Here is a 20423-nt window from a genome sequence, read left to right on the forward strand (position 1 = left end):
TGGCACCGTTTAAGGCAGACATGGAGCAGTGCAGCTCCCTCACCAGCCAGACTTTTTCGGCAACCCTCTGCCCACCCCCTCCTAAAACTGGCAGCCTAAGCAGGTAATACCTCCTGGCATGGAGTGCACCAACATACTGCACGGACCAGGTGGCATGGCAAGCGGGAGAAGCAGCCCGTGCTGCCCTCACGGCTCTCACCTCCAGCACAACGGCGGAGCTCCAGTCAGCGGCGGCCCTCCACGCTGGTGGGAGAAGTGGCAGCCACCGCAGCCCATACTGCCCTCTCCGGACCTGGCCCCAGAACCATGGCAGACGGAGTTGCTGAAGACAGCCACAGAGCAGTGCGGCTCCCCTGCCCGACCCCCCCCCCTGACTTCCTTGGCTACCCCCTGCCCCCCCTACTCCTAATACCAACAGATCAAGTAGGGGGTTTACTCCTGAAATGGAGTGCCCCGCCGCAATGCCCGGACCCGGCAGCGGTGGGAGAAGCGGCAGCTGCCGCAGCCCATGCTGCCAAGGCTCTACCCTCTCCGGAGGAGGCCCAGGTCCCGGGAACACGGCAGACCGCAGTCCATGCCTCAGAACAATGGCGGAGCATCAGACGGCGGCCCTCCATGCAGGAGGGAGAAGCAGCCGCGGCCCGCACCATCCTCTCTCTCAAGACCTGGCCCTGAGCTGGCAAACATGGAAGAAATCTCCAAGCGGCGGCGGCCCTACACCCGATGCAACCGAATGGCGAGGAGGGAAGCACGCAGTGAGTACAGCCCTGTGGCGCACCATCCCCCACATGCACTGCCGCTCACAAAAGCCAGGCCCCCCCAGCCATGGAAGGCGACAGCTGAGGCCTGCTTTCCGCAAATCACGGCACCAAGGCGCCCAGGCACCCAGACCCAAACACTACAACTCAGATGTCCAGGCCCCATCCAGGCCCATGTCGGGACTTCCATCCTATGCTTCACGGAAACATGGCTGGACGACCATATCACGGACTCCTTAGTAACCCTGCCGGGCTACGGCCTACTCAGGGTGGACAGGGACAAGTAGCTCTCCGGCAAAACTAAAAGGTGGAGGAATCTGCTTCTACATAAACGAAAAGTGGTGCACCAACACAAAGACCTTAAGCAAATCATGCAGCCCCCTATGTTGCACGCCGCCGTCCGGGAATCCCTGCACCCGGACGGACGGCGGGTGCAGCGTCATCTGACGTGGCGGAGGCAGCGTCATCTGACGCGGCGGGGGACGTTGCCGGGCAGCGTCCCAAGCCTCACTCTGAGGCTAAGCGTCGGGGCGTTGCTAGGCAACGTCCCCGAACTTCCGCCCGGCGGCCGGGAGCGCGCGCGCCTGACGTGAGTCAGGCGGCGCGAATTTTGTGCTGGGCACAGACGCCGGTTATAGCTTTCTGCTTCCTGAAGCATACTGCTGTTGCCCTCCGGTCCTCTAGGTCCTTGGTCCTAGATTCCCTGGCTGTGGTTCTCCGCTTCAGTCTTCCTGGTTTCCCAGCTTGCCAGTCCGTTTCCTCCAGTGGTGATTATTTTCCTGTCTTTCCCTGGACTCCTCAACTGTATTCCATCCTCAGCCTGTGAGCCTGCTGCGGACCCACAGTCTCCATCTTCCGTGGGTCACGTAAGTGCTCCAGTGGAGCCCTGGTCTTTTCCTTCCTTGGTTCACTGGCCCTCCGTGGGATTATCTTTGGTAACCTCTCTTTTGTCTCTTTATCCCCTTTTTCAGTATATGTTCCCTTGCCCCTGTCTGTCATTAGTATTCAGTTTAGGCAGGAGTGTCGCTTTTTCCTCCAGATCCCTGCTTTGGGAGTCACGGTCCCTCTGGTGTGTTTTATTGGGGACTCCCTTCCTTCAGCTGGTGTCTGCGACTTGGTCGCGCAGCCGTCTTGGCCTGGTGCCGGCAGTTAGGGGCCTTTTTCCCAGTTAGGTTCATTAGTTAGCTTATCCTCTTGGGATACCCCGTGGTGATCGCTTACCGGTTGTCATTACATAAGACCTGGCTGCATCGGGGTCGGAGCGGGCCTAACTCGCTCCTTCGGATGCGGCAGCCCCAGGTGAAGCCTAGCTCCGCAGTGGTTTGCCATCTGCCTCGGGGACTCAACAGAGTGAGTGTAGTACCCGCTGTGGCCGTCCTAACCGGCGGTCCCGGCTACGGGCTCACACCTGATCACCTCGTCTTCTGGAACCAGCTATTGTCTCCAGCGCCCAGGCCAGGGCATCGTAACACCCTACTGGAGACTCTCATTATCGAATGCAGACCATTCTACTCCCCTCGGGAATTTGCCTCAACTGTCCTGGTGGGAGTATACAACCCCCCCCCCCCCTAGCCCTGCAACAAGGAATCCCAACTCCAGCTAGCCACCCAGATAACCAACACAGAACTGAAGCACCCGACTCGTGGCTCATTGTGATGGGAGACTTCAACTGAGCCGACCTAAGCAAGGAACTCCCGAACTAAAGACAGCAGGTCAAATGCCACACAAGGGAAGGCTGAACACTAGACCTCTGCTACATCACCATAAAGTGCCTACCGGTCCACCCCGCGAGCAGCCATGGGGCTCTCTGACCACTGCGTTGTCCACCTTCTGCCAATGTACACCCAGAAGCTTAAAACATCAAAACCAGTGAGCAGATTCATCAAAAGCTGGTCAGACTAGGTCAAACTGGATCTTCAGGCCTGCTTTGAATGTACAGACTGGGGAGTCTTCGAAGATTCCACTGCCGACCTCGACAAGCTGACTGATGTAGTTATATCCTACATAAAGTTCTGTGAGGACAGGTGTATACCAACCAAAACAGTCCGCACCTACAACAAGCAGCCCTGGTTCGATAACCATCTCAGGACACTCTGCAGGGCCAAGGAGGAAGCCTACAGCAGTGGAGACAGGGGCCACTACAAACAAGCCAGAAAGTCCCTGACTCGGGAAATTAAGCAGGCGAAAAGAGATTCTCCGACAAGCTGACGAACAACCTTTTGGCCGGTGACCCTGCGTCAGTGTGGAAGGGGCTGCAGACCTTAACTAGCTACAAGAAACCACAAAGTCAAACTGCCATGAGCCAGAAACTAGCAGAAGAACTGAACACCTTCTACTGCAGGTTCGAAAAGGAACCCCCTCCCCAAGTCCAGAACAATGCAAGAATCACACACCTCTACCATGGAAGCCACTCCAAGGCACTACAGGTCGACCAAGAAGCAATCAAGGCCACGTTCAGAAGGGTTAAACCCAGAAAAGAAGCTGGTCCAGACGGCGTGTCACCATCCACCTTAAAGGCTTGCGCGACACAGCTGACGCCAATATTCACCAAGATCTACAACACCTCACTGAATACCCGCAAGGTCTCCTCCTGCTTTAAAAGCTCGACCATCATCCCAGTCCCCAAAAGCCCGACAGCAAAGGAACCAAATGACTACAGGCCAACCGCTCTCATATCTGTGGCCATGAAGTCATTTGAAAGGCTGGTGCTCAACCACCTGAGGAAAATAACAAACAACAGCCTTGACCTCCTGCAGTTCGCATACAGAGCAAACAGGAGCGTAGAGGATGCAGTCAACCTTGGGCTGCACTACATCTTGCAGCACCTGGACTGGCCAAGCACCTATGCAAGGGTCCTATTCGTGGACTTCAGCTCGGCCTTTAATACGAACGTACCCCACACCCTGCAGCCCAAACTTCTATCCCTAGGAATCCAGGAGCCAATATGCTCCTGGATCACCGACTTCCTAACAGACAGGAAGCAGGTGGTGAAAGCAGCCGCTTTCACATCCAGCACGCGCACGATCAGCACCGGTGCCCCGCACGGATGTGTCCTCTCCCCCCTGCTCTACTCCCTATACACCAATGATTGCACCTCAGCCGAGCACTCGGTAAAAACCATAACATTTGCAGATGACACCACCATCATTGGCCTTATCAGGGATGGAGATGAGTCTGCGTACAGACGAGAAGTGGAACGGCTTACAGTGGTGTGACACAAATAACCTCGACCTCAACCCCACCAAAACAGTAGAGATGGTGGTGGACTTCAGGAGGAAAGAAAATGCCCCCCTGCTGCTGGAAATAGCCAACAGAGCGGTGTCGAGGGTCAACTCCTTTAAATTCCTGGGGACCAAAATCTCCCAAGACCTGAAATGGGGGCCCAACATAACTACAACCATGAAAAAGGGCCAACAGCGGCTGCTCTTCTTGAGGCAACTCAAGAAGTTCAACATCCCACCACAGCTACTGCGTATCTTCTACATGGCTATAGTAGAGTCTGTTCTCTGTACATCAATCACAGTCTGGTATGGAGGGGCGAGCGAAACCGACTACAGAGGGTGGTGAAGACCACAGAAAAGATCATTGGGGCCAAGCTCACCCCGGTCCAGGAACTGTACCTAGCCAGGATAAATAAATGTGCGTCAAAAATTGTAAAAAAGACATCCTTCACCCCGGCCACAAACTGTTTGAAATGCTCCCATTGGGCAAACGGTACAGGTCAATCCTGGCCAAATCAAGCCGAACCACCAAGAGCTTCTTTCCGATAGCAGTCCCACAACTGAACAAGCGCAGTACGCGCCCCGCCCCCCACCGAACGGAATACTCATGTATGTGATGCCATGAATGCCATGATATGTAAAGCTATGCAATGTAATACTATGAATGTAATGCCCCAATGTATTTCAATGCAATCACCTCCCCCATGACCCCCATGTGTAAGCTGCACTGTTACCAAAAGAAATTCCTAGTACATGGCCAATAAAGTCGATTCTGATTCTGATATACTTGGGGACTGTTTTCTATACATTTCCAGTGGGATGATGGCTATTTCTTTTGAATTTAGGTGGGATGATCAGGTTTTTCTCACAGATATGTATACCTGGGACTGTTTTCTATGCGCTTCCATGGGGAAGATGGCTATATCTTTTTTATTTATGTGGGATGATCATGTTTTTAATGCAGATATATATATATACCTGGGACTGTTTTCTATGCGTTTCCAGGGGATGATTAGTGTACCGTCAAGGAATTTGGGTGGGCAGTGCAAGGCGAGCGGACCAGGCCCGCTGACGTCACAGTTGTGGGCATTGCGGGGCATTGCTAGAGGGGCAGGGTGTATTTTGTCCTTTAAAAATCGGGCAATAAAACAGCCTAGCGGGAACACTAGATGATGGCTTTATCTCTTTATTTACATCCCTACACTACATTTCCCTATGTGCTTCACTATATTCCCCAATACACTGTGTACATCACTACAATACATTCGGCACTACCTCACCCAAAATAAGTTGCACTACATCAATATACTAAATCGCCCTAAACACTGCACGGTACTGTTTTCCTAGCACGGCGCCCACGAACTAGATTGTATGTGTGGGGCTGATATCTCAAGCATCTCATGCATCTTATGTGTTTGTGCTGCATAAGATGCATGAGATGATGCAATCGACGAGATCGACGAGATTTTTACATTGCAAGCATCTCATGCATCTTATGTGTTTGTGCGGCATAAGATGCATGAGATGATGCGATCGACGAGATTTTTACATTGGAATCAAAGTAAAAATCCCCCAAAACCCCAATTTTATTTGCTAACCCCCCTCATGGGTGAAATGGCCCCCCCATTGTTAACACCACCCCACTATTGACGCCAACCCGAAGCGTGGCGAGCGCAGCGGTACACTTTCTCTGACCTTTTCATACCCCCACTATCCACGTTGGCGTGGAGTTGATTTTATATAGTGTGGCGAGCACAGCGAGCCACCGAGCCCGAAGCGTGGCGAGCGGACGCGGAATACATGTAAAGTAGTCCGCTGCGCTCGCCACGCTTATATAATCAACTCCACGCCGACGTGGATAGTGGGGGTATAAAAAAGTCAGAGGACGCGTACCGCCGCCGCTCGCCACGCTTCGGGTTGGCGTTGATAGTGCTGGTCGCGTTAACAATGGTTATTGGGGGCTCACGATTTTTTATCTTATGGATACATGAGATTAAAAAATCGGGTCCATCGCATTGATTGTATGCCTTAAGTACCTTAAAGTAAGGCATACAATCAATGAGACGGGCGCCGTGCTAGGAAAGCAGTACCCACTGCACTACATCACTAACACCCTCCCCTCAAATACGCTGCACTATATCACTAAACACCCTCCTCCCAAATATGCAGCACTACATCACTAAACTACATCCCTTTATACCCTGCACTACATCACTATGCTACATCCCCCAATACGCTGCCCTACATAGGGCACCATATTCCCCTCGCCCCACATCTAACCTAGGTAACCCCCTTGCACCTCCCCCCCACTAATATCAACCACACTCTTGCTGAGACTCACAGGAATCACCAGCAGATCTCTCCGGGGGCCAGAGCGCAGTCCATTGCATCAGGGGGCTGGACAGGGGGTGACCATCAAGCTCCACTAAGCCCATCCAAGCAAGGAAAGATCAGCAGCAGCTGTAGGTGGACCGACAGAGCTAGTCTGCGATTACTGAGGCAGACCCGCATGACGCAGCTGCACTGAACATCGCGCCCCCTCTAATCTGATCTGGAGACTTTTTGTCCCCCAGCAGAGGGGCTCCCCGGGACTCTGCAATGGTGGTCCTGGTGCCTGCTCTCTGTGCCCCCCTGAAGAGGTGAATAGAAAACAGTCCCAGGTGTACATATCTGCGATAAAAACCTGATCATCCCACCTATATATAAAAGATATAGCAATAATCCCACTGGAAACGCATAGAAAACAGACCCAGGTATACATATCTGCGATAAAAACCTGATCATCCCACGTAAATAAGAACGATATCGCCATCATCCCACTGGAAACGCATACAAAACAGTCCCAGGTTAACATATCTGCGATAAAAACCTGATCATCCCACCTAAATAAAAAAGGTATAGCCATCGTCCCACTGGAAACGCATAGAAAACAGTCCCAGGTATACATATCTGCGATAAAAACCTGATCATCCCACGTAAATAAGAACGATATCGCCATCATCCCACTGGAAACGCATAGAAAACAGTCCCATGTTAACATATCTGCGATAAAAACCTGATCATCCCACCTAAATAAAAAAGGTATCGCCATCATCCCACTGAAAACATAACGAAAACAGTCCCAGGTATATATATCTGCGATAAAAACCTGATCATCCCACGTAAATAAATAAGATATAGCAATAATCCTGCTGGAAACGCATAGAAAATAGTCCCAGGTGTACATATCTGCTATAAAAACCTGATCATCCCACGTAAATAAAAGAGGTATCTCCATCATCCCACTGGAAACGCATAGAAAACAGTCCCAGGTATACATATCTGCAATAAAAACCTGATCATCCCACGTAAATAAGAACGATATCGCCATCATCCCACTGGAAACGCATACAAAACAGTCCCAGGTTAACATATCTGCGATAAAAACCTGATCATCCCAAATAAATAAAAAAGGTATTGCCATCGCCCGACTGGAAACGCATAGAAAACAGTCCCAGGTATACATATCTACGATAAAACCTGATCATCCCACGTAAATAAGAACGATATCGCCATCATCCCACTGGAAACACATACAAAACAGTCCCAGGTTAACATATCTGCGATAAAAACCTGATCATCCCACCTAAATAAAAAAGGTATAGCCATCGTCCCACTGGAAACGCATAGAAAACAGTCCCAGGTATACATATCTGCAATAAAAACCTGATCATCCCACCTAAATAAAAAAGGTATTGCCATCATCCCACTGAAAACATAACGAAAACAGTCCCAGGTATATATATCTGCGATAAAAACCTGATCATCCCACGTAAATAAATAAGATATAGCAATAATCCTGCTGGAAACGCATAGAAAATAGTCCCAGGTGTACATATCTGCTATAAAAACCTGATCATCCCACGTAAATAAAAGAGGTATCTCCATCATCCCACTGGAAACGCATAGAAAACAGTCCCAGGTATACATATCTGCGATAAAACCTGATCATCCCACGTAAATAAGAACGATATCGCCATCATCCCACTGGAAACGCATACAAAACAGTCCCAGGTTAACATATCTGCGATAAAAACCTGATAATCCCAAATAAATAAAAAAGGTATTGCCATCGCCCCACTGGAAACGCATAGAAAACAGTCCCAGGTATACATATCTACGATAAAACCTGATCATCCCACGTAAATAAGAACGATATCGCCATCATCCCACTGGAAACACATACAAAACAGTCCCAGGTTAACATATCTGCGATAAAAACCTGATCATCCCACCTAAATAAAAAAGGTATAGCCATCGTCCCACTGGAAACGCATAGAAAACAGTCCCAGGTATACATATCTGCAATAAAAACCTGATCATCCCACCTAAATAAAAAAGGTATTGCCATCATCCCACTGAAAACATAACGAAAACAGTCCCAGGTATATATATCTGCGATAAAAACCTGATCATCCCACGTAAATAAATAAGATATAGCAATAATCCTGCTGGAAACGCATAGAAAATAGTCCCAGGTGTACATATCTGCTATAAAAACCTGATCATCCCACGTAAATAAAAGAGGTATCTCCATCATCCCACTGGAAACGCATAGAAAACAGTCCCAGGTATACATATCTGCGATAAAACCTGATCATCCCACGTAAATAAGAACGATATCGCCATCATCCCACTGGAAACGCATACAAAACAGTCCCAGGTTAACATATCTGCGATAAAAACCTGATAATCCCAAATAAATAAAAAAGGTATTGCCATCGCCCCACTGGAAACGCATAGAAAACAGTCCCAGGTATACATATCTACGATAAAACCTGATCATCCCACGTAAATAAGAACGATATCGCCATCATCCCACTGGAAACACATACAAAACAGTCCCAGGTTAACATATCTGCGATAAAAACCTGATCATCCCACCTAAATAAAAAAGGTATAGCCATCGTCCCACTGGAAACGCATAGAAAACAGTCCCAGGTATACATATCTGCAATAAAAACCTGATCATCCCACCTAAATAAAAAAGGTATCGCCATCATCCCACTGAAAACATAACGAAAACAGTCCCAGGTATATATATCTGCGATAAAAACCTGATCATCCCACGTAAATAAATAAGATATAGCAATAATCCTGCTGGAAACGCATAGAAAATAGTCCCAGGTGTACATATCTGCTATAAAAACCTGATCATCCCACGTAAATAAAAGAGGTATCTCCATCATCCCACTGGAAACGCATAGAAAACAGTCCCAGGTATACATATCTGCAATAAAAACCTGATCATCCCACGTAAATAAGAACGATATCGCCATCATCCCACTGGAAACGCATAGAAAACAGTCCCAGGTTAACATATTTGCGATAAAAACCTGATCATCCCACGTAAACACGAAAGATATCGCCATCATCCCACTGAAAACATAACGAAAACAGTCCCAGGTATACATATCTGCGATAAAACCTGATCATCCCACGTAAATAAGAACGATATCGCCATCATCCCACTGGAAACGCATACAAAACAGTCCCAGGTTAACATATTTGCGATAAAAACCTGATCATCCCACGTAAACACGAAAGATATCGCCATCATCCCACTGAAAACATAACGAAAACAGTCCCAGGTATACATATCTGCGATTAAAACCTGATCATCCCACCTAAATAAAAAAGATATAGCAATAATCCTACTGGAAATGCATAGAAAACAGTCCCAGGTATAGATTTCTGGGATAAAAACCTGATCATCCCACGTAAATAAAAAAGATATCGCCATCGTCCCACTGGAAACGCAAAGAAAACAGTCCCAGGTTTATATATCTGCGATAAAAACCTGATCATCCCACGTAAATAAAAAAGGTATCTCCATCGTCCCACTGGAAACGCATAGAAAACAGTCCCAGGTTAACATATCTGCGATAAAAACCTGATCATCCCACGTAAACACGAAAGATATCGCCATCATCCCACTGAAAACATAACGAAAACAGTCCCAGGTATACATATCTGCGATTAAAACCTGATCATCCCACCTAAATAAAAAAGATATAGCAATAATCCTACTGGAAATGCATAGAAAACAGTCCCAGGTATAGATTTCTGGGATTAAAACCTGATCATCCCATGTAAATAAAAAAGATATCGCCATCGTCCCACTGGAAACGCATAGAAAACAGTCCCAGGTATACATATCTGGGATAAAAACCTGATCATCCCACGTCAATATGAAAGATATCGCTATAATCCCACTGAAAACATAACGAATACCGTCCCAGGTATACATATCTGCGATAAAAAGCTGATCATCCCACCTAAATAACAAAGTTATCGCCATCGCCCCTCTGGAAACGTATAGAAAACGGGACCAGGACTCAATATTGATATTCAAATGCTGGTTTCCTTATTTAATTATATTGCCTTGTTGTTATAAACCAATGCATATGCCAAATAAATGCTGCATCTTTTTTCTTTAATATAAATATATAATTTAAAAGCTTAATGTGCTTGCTGAATTTTGTAAATTCTCAGTTGAAGTAAAAAAAAATTGTGACATCTAGAGGTGCGAATAGGAACTTCAGGCAATCATCCCGATCATCCCTTTTTGTGATCATCCTTTTAGTACATCCCTAGTATCCGGTCTGGGGGTGCTCCATCTGATGGGGCTGCTCTCGCACCTGTCACCTGGGAGAGGAGAGGGGGGAGAATACAGCCTCACCGCATGGTCCGGGGGTGTAATAAAAACTGGAACGGTCCAGACCACACAGGGAGGCTGTAATCTCCCCTTCCCCATGTCCCTGGTGTGAGCAATCACAGGCATCCCCCCGGACAAGACACCCCCCGCATGGGACACCCCTCGGACCAGACACTATAAGCTCCGGAATGCAGAGTTTGATGTCTGGTCCGGCGTTCCGGTGTCTTATCCGGGTCCGGTTTTTACTTAGTCCCTATTACAGTCTATATTCTCTATCACATGTATAGATGGAGCCAGTCTCATCTGTTACAATGTATCCATTTTTAAACTTGATTTGAGACATCAACAGCATTGAATGTGTTAATTGAAACAGTGATACTATTCGTCTCAACTTCAAGTGATAATACGTCTTCTTTTGTTGAGTTGCAAATCTCTGGCTTTATGGGGAGTTTTTTGATTAGTCTATACATGTGTGTTCTTGGGACTTCCCTTTCAGATTGCATGTTGGACCCAGGTTATTGCCGAGTTGGTGACCTATGTATCTGGGTCGAGGTGCAGTGTGAAAGCACTACAGCTTATAACGGGGTCGACCAATTCGGCAATTCAATCCAGGGTTAAACCCGGGTTGCCAACTATATAATGGGTGACACGGGTTTAATGTGAAAGCACTGGGGGTGAATAAGACACCATACACTTTAACACTTTGAGTGCCAAGTGATTTTTTTTCAAAATAGATGTGAAAATTGGCAAGCAAACATATAATGACCTGAACGGTTTACCTTATATAGGAAATATAATCTATTTTTACACCACGTTTTTTATTTAAATTGACAAATGTAAGCATCAATGGTATTTTAGCGGATATTTTGCAAATCTCAAAGAGCTGTTGACACTAGTATATTGCACATCTCTCACAGAAATGTTGGCACTCAAAGGGTTAAGTGTGTAACGATTATATATTTTAAGGGAATATTCTTTGGCTGAAAAGGATTATATTTCTGAAAAAATAATAAATCTCTGTTATGGGGCCCAATCATCTGCTGTTTACCTGACAGTCATGCTGGGTATTGGCAATATTAAACATGCATAATAATCCTGATCAAGGTGAGAATTGCAGAATTGGGAATTTTCCATATTAAATATCCCCAGCACATCGCCAATCATCGCTGATAAGCACATCCGGACAGTGGTGTAGGGGCAATGGAAGATTGACCCCTGCTGGTGTATGGGCCCTTTTAATCACATTAGGTATATTCAATGCTCTGATGCCAAGCTATGACGGCGAGTAGTGCCAATAGTTTGCCCTCAGAGTATTCAACTCCCTCCCATTCACTTACCCTTTCCACCTCATTGGTTCTTTTCAGCGAGGTGGAAACGCGAGTGTGCCCATTAAAACCGTGGGGCTCGCCACAAAATGCAGTGGACTTGCTGCAAACATTGAATACGGTAAGGGGGTTGGACAGTAAGGATGGCTTTTCCTCGCCGAAAATAAGCCATCTTCGCCATACAACCCCCCCCCCCTCGCCGTGGCATTGAATATACCTCTATATGTGATTGAAATCTGTGAACTAATACTGTTATTAAATACTTAATGTTAATTTTGTACTGCCAAAGAGGCAGAAATGCAGATTAATTTTTTTTTTCATCCGAGCTTATACATGGAGAAAATCTTTCTATATGTGGTCATCCCCATTGCTAGTATCAGTAAACTGATTCTTCCGTATTATTTACATTTGAATGTAATCATTTATCATGGTGGAATGCCTTCAAGATAGCAATCTGGGTTTTAGATATGTGTTTGTCTGCCAGAACCCAAAAGTATTTTTTTTTTAAAGATCAAAAAAAAAAAAAAAAAATATATATATATATATATATATATATATATATATATATATATATATATATATATATATATATATATATATATATATATATATATATATATATATATATATAAAAATATTTTTTATTTTTTTAATTAATAGAATGAATGCCCCCAACAAGAAGTTAATTTTCCACTGGCAGGACTCCAGGTTTGATAGTGTACATATTTTGGAAGCACAATATCATTAACTTAGTGTAATTTATTTTTGGATTGAGAAGGTAGTGTAGCAAGCAGAGGAATCCCGTACAGGCTGTACATAAAATGAAAACGTGGTCTTAAATATATTTATAAGTGTCCAATTGCCAAGCTAACCATTATTTTGTTTCCTCAGTGTCATCCGTCTTATTATGCAGTACTTGAAAGAGAACAGTTTGCATCGTACACTGGCAACCTTGCAAGAGGAAACCACTGTGTCTTTAAATACTGTGGATAGTATAGAGAGCTTTGTGGCGGACATTAACAGCGGTCATTGGGACACAGTACTGCAGGCTATTCAGTCACTAAAACTGCCGGACAAGACGCTAATTGACCTCTATGAGCAGGTAAAGATCTGTTGTTTACATTTTACATGACTAGATTACTTTTATTTAAAATACTGGTAGCTTTTACTGCTTTTCTGGGTGAAACTTCTTTTGATCTTCACTAATGCCAATTTATGGGAATTGAATAATTGTCATATTGTTGTAGATATATGATCACACTATACATCTACATAATGTCTGCATTCTGTTTATTACAGTAATTAAACTTAAAGGATAAAAAAAAGAATATTTGTTTTAAGTACTCTAGGCATGTCTTTCACTCCTAGACTAAAGGCCCATACACACTGATCGACTTTGAGCTGAAAGTCGCTCAAAACAGGAGGTTTGAGCGGCTTCCAGCTCAAAGCCGCCCAGTGTGTATGCCCCAGCGATGAGTGGTGCTGCGCGCTCCCCTAACATCGCTGGGAAAGCTGTTCATTTGCTGGTTATACCAGCAGATGAGCAGCTTTGAGGACGGCTTTGCATAGCGCTCCGTCCTCTCACCCTCCGTCGGCGCCAGTCAGGGGGAAAGATGCTCAGTGTGTATGCACTGAGCGGCTTTCCCCGCAGTGATGAACGCGATCATAGCTGTATGGACCTTAAGTGGTCAATTTGGTTTGCTGGGAAGGCCATAAGTAGCCTTTCTTACGGCAAGGACTGGCCAGCATCAGCATCTCAAATTGCCATCTTTGCCTGATTTCACAATAATCGTGTGCATTTTTGTACCTCCCCATAGGTGCTATGTACTGAATCTGCATGCCCCAAGGAATTTTAAGTGCGGCATATAGTCGCGCTTATTGCAACGTGGCTTGCAGCTCGTTAAATTGACCCCATAGTTTTTGTGAGAAGTCTACAGCTTATAAAAGAAGTACATAGCTGGATGGAATCTGTGCGAACATGTTTATTGCTAACTCTAAATAGTTATGATTAGAGACCACACAGAATAACACAGGCAGAAACATTGTTTTATATGTTTGTGTTTAATATATCATATACTATTTGGTCTATTTTTTTATTTTTTATTGTTACAGGTTGTATTGGAATTGATTGAGCTTCGAGAGTTGGGAGCTGCCAGATCCCTCCTGAGACAGACTGACCCAATGATCATGTTAAAACAGACCCAGCCTGAAAGATACATCCACCTTGAAAACCTCTTGGCACGATCCTATTTTGACCCTCGTGAGGTATGTTTGTTGGACACATGTTGCATGTCCATATTGTAGACCTTTACGACTGGATCCATTGGCCATGGTCATCCCTTAGGTGTTTGGGATTTTGAACATGAGCTGTCAACTAATGTAAATATTATATAGATTATGAATAGAACTGATATAGACCTCAGATGACACCTGACTTCTCCTATGAGGTTTCATGGTTTTTAAGTGTATTCCTCAGCAGCGGTTTATGACACAATGGACCTGCAGAAATATTTACATGGGATTTAGGAAGTATGTGTGCAATTTGCCTCTTTCCCAATGACTATTTGTTCATAGCACACTTGTATTTTAATAGCGTTCTATAAACAGCATAGATCACTTTTGGATACATTTAATAAACAGAATTATTGCGCTCAGTTCATGTCTGAGGGTGTAATCCTACTCCTGGAAAGGATTTGCTGTACCTTCCCTACTTTTAAAATAGAAGCCTATTGGACCCCATTAAGATGTGTTACGTGGTTACGAATGTAGGTATAGTATGTTATGAAGACCTCTCTGTGACTGAATGCTGTAAATGTGTCACACAGGCGTACCCAGATGGCAGCAGCAAAGAGAAAAGGAGAGCAGCGATCGCTCAAGCTCTAGCTGGAGAAGTGAGTGTGGTGCCGCCTTCTCGTCTCATGGCGCTGTTGGGACAGGTAATGGCATCATTTGCTTAACTCGATACCTATTCATTTTTGTAAAACTTTGCTTGTCAACAGAAATACGCATTAAAGTGTACATTTATGTGGGACATTAGTGGTATGTGCGTTATGCGTAGTCTATTAATGCCATAGCACTGCTGTCAGAGTAATTACATGCAAGGTGGCTACACATTACATCCAGTGTTCTTTTTGGCAGCTGGTTATGACAATGACAGTCTTGGGTTCCAAGTACTAATAGTACTTTTGGGGTAACCAATCCCTGTACACTGAAGGTGAACATTATTACAATTCTCACCATTTATCCCGCAAGATTATTGAGGTTGTCTGGAGGTGTATTTGTTTATTAACAGTTTTTTATATAGCGCAGCATATTCCATTGCACTTTACAATAGGAGACATTGATACAAAAAACTGGGTATTGACAGCCAGTCAAAGGTATGAGGGCCCTGCTCGCAAGCTTGTTCCCTGTATGGTGCAATCCCAGGTGCTTAGGTGCTGGTCTACCTCTGCCATTCACATTGATAGTCACTTTGACTTTAATAATTAGTCACCAACTTACTGTTTGCCAACTTCTTTTCCCTTCTCAGGCATTAAAGTGGCAGCAGCATCAGGGACTTCTGCCTCCAGGAATGACCATTGATTTGTTTCGTGGTAAAGCAGCTGTAAAAGATGTTGAGGAAGAAAAGTTCCCCACGCAGCTGAGCAGGCATATTAAGGTACATCTTGTTCTATTCTCACAATTCAATGTCCAAGGATGCTATACATAGGATCTGTAACCTGCACAATCATTTCCGTTCGGCTGACATTGAGAACTTGGGGGACCTGGCTGTAGGTGTGGGCAGAGGACAGGAAGCAAACCCCAAAACATTCCTGTTAATACAGATTTCATTTGCTTCACTTGATCGTCTCTTGTGAGACGGTTTTCCCTGTTGGGGAAGGGATTACCTCTCCTCCTCGCCTTTGTGCTAGTGGCAGTGTAAACGTGCGGAAGGTGGTGCACTTTTTCGGTGATGTGAACGGGGGCTTGCATGCAAATCCTCACCCCCCCCGACAGTGTCTGTTTCCCCTGGGGTCGAAGTCCGGTACCACAGCCAGCAGCAACAGTTGTCTTGGGACCTCATCCGGCTGATGTTTACGGGACTTGTTTCAATGGGCGAAGTGGGGTCCCAGACACGTCTGCAACATGTGTTGCAGTCCTGGAGGCTTTGTCAATTCACTGCATCTGGTCAAATCCGCCCGTGCCGGCAGCCCCCCCCCCCCCATCGAAAGCAATTTTTGTGGCTGTGGTGAGAGAAGTTAAGCAGCCTGGAACCTGCGTTCATCCACAGTATATGATTATGCCACGGGGTTGGCTTACAGCAAGCCAGGTTACAGGGCTGAGCAAAGGGTGCATGTGGGGAACATGAATGCAGTCATAATGTGCATTGTAATGGTAGCAGTGAGCTATAAGTTACAGTCTGCAAGGCATGGCAACATGGTGCAACGCAGCGTTCTTCCCTGCTTTTTAAAACTTCAGTGAGATTAGAACCGATAGGGGATAGGTTGATTTTGAATATATGTAAACCTTCTGGTGAAACTGATGCGCATAATAGAAAATAGAATAGAAAACTGCAGAACGACTGGGGTAGCGGTTCGCGAGATTACCGCGTTCAGACTTTGCTTCATACTATGTAAGTATTTAATATGATGTTTTTATATATTTATTTATTTATTATTATTATTATTTTTTATTTTTTTATTCCTCCAATAGTTTGGTCAGAAGTCCCACGTAGAATGTGCCCGCTTTTCACCCGATGGCCAGTATTTGGTGACGGGATCTGTAGATGGATTCATTGAGGTGTGGAACTTCACAACAGGGAAAATCAGAAAGGCAAGTACTAAAATTCTACTGAATTTGATCTAACATCTGCCCATATTGATGATCAGAATTTCCCTCTTTATCCCAATGCCATTGGATGCATAGCATTCAGTACCAACAGCTGAGTCATAATGTGGGCAAACTTCATCATATCAAAGGTCATCAGCTTCTAACTAGGTGTAAAGACCTACTGAAACTAATACACAAATATGTTACATAGCGGTGCTACTAATAGCATGTGAATGTGTAATGGTTTTCGTACCTTAACTTAGTTATGTATATATGTATATCTAGCTACCTCAATCAGTGTAGCTATATAATCTCTCTATATTTCTATATACAGATGTGTCCACATACATCTTGGCTTTTTTTCTCAATTTGTCACAACATGTAAAACACGGCTTAGCTGTTTTTTCAAATGTAGCAAGTAGATGGAGTCTAAAAAAATTCTGAAGCAGTAGAACTTGTATAAAGTAATAGATTAGAGAAGCAAATTTTTTGAAAAATCACAAAGCGTGACTTTTGCAGAGTCCAAGGTGTGCCATATTGTGCCATACACGGTGCAGTAAAACCAAGATGTACGTGGCCAAATCTGTATCTCTTGAGATAGAGAGATAGATATCAATAGATCTCTATCGTGCCATTTTATTAAGGCTGAATCGAATAAATGGAATTCTGAGATGGGGCATTTTAAGTTTCACACCGAAAAAAGGCTCATTATAAAGATACGCCATTTCAATTTGTTACGCCTGGCAGGGGCAGTGCTTACTTGTGCCATCGATGTTTAAGCCCTGTCTGCAGGCTGCCATCACCTCCCCTGGCGTGTTGGCACCGCTTTACCCGGTGGGTGGCAGCTTTTAAGCTCTTCTTTCTTCAGGAGCACTTGCTCACTCCTTCTCTGCCATCAGACTGCCACCACGTCCTCACGCTGGCTAACCTTGGCAATGTGAGGGGGCGGGGCAATGGCACGGTGAGCCGCCGTTGTCTCACTGTGGCCATCTTGGATATTAAAAATGGCATCAATTGCTTCTCAGAAACGTCTATGAAATATATTAGATGGCTGTGTTGAGTCCCCTTGCATTGGCTAATATTAGTCAGTGCGAGGATGTGGCAGCAGTCTGGTGGAGCAGGAGCAAGCCAGTGCTCTTTTAGAAAGAACAGTCCGGGGAAGCCCCTGAAGGGCGGTGGCTGTGCAAAAGAGCTGATGCCTTAATGGAAATGTTCCTTGCACAATTCAGATATGGTATGCCGTCAAACCCTTTGGTTAACTGCTGATTCAGCACTTTCAGAGTAATATTGTGGTCACTGACACAATGGTGGAGCTGCTTATTCACAGAATTGTGTGCTCATTAGAATACACTCATGCAGTCTATGCAAATCAATGTCTGAGCAGAGTCTATCTTTATTTTGAACCTGTGAGAGAGATATAGATATATTTATACTGTATATAGATATAATGTGTGTGTGTGTGTGTGTGTGTGTAAAATATAATATATATTGCACAATAGTAATGCTATATTTTTTAATAACAATCTTGCTATTCCTTTACCTTTTTATTGATTTGTAGGACTTGAAGTACCAGGCTCAAGATAACTTCATGATGATGGATGATGCTGTGCTATGTATGTGCTTTAGCAGGGACACTGAAATGTTAGCTACAGGGGCACAAGATGGCAAAATAAAGGTATGGATTGGATTAAGAGGGAATTTATCATTGGTAGAATTCCTCAAACATAAAGATTTAATCCTGTTCCGTCTCCCACAGGTGTGGAAAATTCAGAGCGGACAGTGCTTGAGGCGATTTGAGCGTGCACACAGTAAAGGTGTCACGTGCCTTAGTTTCTCCAAAGACAGCAGTCAAATACTCAGTGCTTCCTTTGACCAGACAATCAGGTAAGATGACCTTGTTGTTGGGTGTGCATGGCCCCAGAGTCTTTTAAAAGAAATGTCTACCTTCTTTCTCAAAATAATCACACTGAGAATAAGGATTTTTATTACATGGACTGAGTGTTTACCCCTGCATATGAATAGCTAGTTAAATAATGTTCATTGGTAAAGCATTTCTAACCAGTACTATAAAATATTATAATACGATTGTGTGACACTTTGTTCCCTCATATTAATCTTTAGTGACCTTTAGTGGTCTTCATATTGAGACATTGTGGCTTAAGTTCGCAATCACTTTGTCACCAGATGCATTTTTTTATGTGTATTGGTTTAAATGAAGATATTTCTGTTTGAGCTAGAACCTCTCCGCTTTTCATCCCATCAGCCCACAGGAGCCGCTACTGTCAGTTTTTCTTATGTGCTATCTTTAAGCTTCTGTGGCAGCTTTATGAGTATTGTTTTTTTTTCTCATTTTACTATTTTCATTTGAGCAGGTGTGCTATGTGCCTGGAAAGGGGGTATCCCAGTATCTGCTGCTTTAGCTCCACCCACTCTCACCATGCTTGAGACTGGGCATGCAGAAGTATATGGCATTAATGGCCACTGAATGTATTGTGGGAAGTAATGTTAGCTAGTGGCCACAACAAACGCCTAGGTTCTGTGCATGTGACCTAGGGGTTGTCAGATTTGGTCTTCTCTAGTGGAAGAGAATGAGGGTTGGGGTAATTTAGATCTGGAAGATTATGCAGGATGGGGGATATTTCTCCTTCATACTTCATGGCAGCCATTACATTGGGTTTATCCCCTTCTCTCTCCCAATTAGACAGGTAGTTTTTTCCCCTAGGACCCAGCTCCTCCTCTTCCTCTTGCTATATAACCGAGCACCTCCCCTTAGACCATAGTCTTTTTCCTGTCTCCTCTATCTGTAAACAGGTAGTTAGATTAGTGTAGAGACATGACTAAAAGACCTGGCAGCGAGGGGTGGCGGTGCCTTACCCTATATATGTGGTCCGAAGCCGGCGGCATGGATCTGTGCTCATGGGTTGGCGGAGCCTGTAACCCGGTATCAAGGAGGTATGGGACTCACCTAAAGCCTTTAAGTGCGGGAGCCATGGCGCAAGTATGGTGAGTCCAGAGCACGAGAGAGCGGCATCAGCATGCTCCCCCAGGCTGGCGTCTGTTCCAGGAAGCAGACGCCGGAGGGGAAGTGAAGCGAGCTCCCGGCGCGCGGTCTGCGGTGCATAGGCAGACCGCGTGCGTTCCACTGACAGGAAGCGTACGGCGCTTCCTTGCTTGGCGTCCCGTGTGAGACGCGCGGGCGGACGTGACGCATATGCGACGCGTCAGCACGCGGCCTGCGTTCCAGCGCGGGTCGCGTGCGTTCCACAGGGCGGAAGAACAGTGTATATATAGCGCCTGGCCGGTGTGACAGGCGCTGCTGCTTCTTGTCTGCGTGGTTGCTCTGTGGAGACTCGGCTGCAGTATGGAGGGAGCCTCTCCTAATGTGAATACACCGCTGCCCAGGTAAGTCCTCAGTGAGGACTGGTTATGGTACTTTGTTGCTGGTCAGTCAGTTAGTTAGTTGTCTTTTTCTTCTGTTTTAGTGTGCCTGTTGTGGCCAAAAAGAAGACAGCTAAAAAGCGATTGGATAAGATTTGCCCTGAGTGTGACAAGTCGTTTATTGGAGAGGATGTATTATGCAAATGTTGTCTTCAGAAGAAGGAATCTGCTTCAG

At 45.3% G+C, this 20423-nt stretch overlaps 1 protein-coding gene across 2 annotated transcripts in view; it reads left to right on the forward strand.

Moving 5' to 3' along the window:
* SMU1 (SMU1 DNA replication regulator and spliceosomal factor) overlaps nucleotides 1-20423 on the forward strand; it is a 51232-nt gene that overhangs the window by 21256 nt on the left and 9553 nt on the right. For both annotated transcript variants that reach the window (XM_083174908.1, XM_083174905.1), the window contains exons 2-8: nucleotides 12893-13103; nucleotides 14114-14266; nucleotides 14827-14937; nucleotides 15531-15659; nucleotides 16694-16813; nucleotides 18369-18485; nucleotides 18567-18694. In XM_083174908.1, the coding sequence (XP_083031034.1) occupies nucleotides 12909-13103; nucleotides 14114-14266; nucleotides 14827-14937; nucleotides 15531-15659; nucleotides 16694-16813; nucleotides 18369-18485; nucleotides 18567-18694 (953 nt within the window). In that variant the 5' untranslated portion in view covers nucleotides 12893-12908. The remainder of the gene's footprint in view (nucleotides 1-12892; nucleotides 13104-14113; nucleotides 14267-14826; nucleotides 14938-15530; nucleotides 15660-16693; nucleotides 16814-18368; nucleotides 18486-18566; nucleotides 18695-20423) is intronic.

Source organism: Crinia signifera, chromosome 1, assembly GCF_055691185.1.
Source record: "Crinia signifera chromosome 1, ASM5569118v1, whole genome shotgun sequence".
NCBI lineage: Eukaryota > Metazoa > Chordata > Amphibia > Anura > Myobatrachidae > Crinia > Crinia signifera.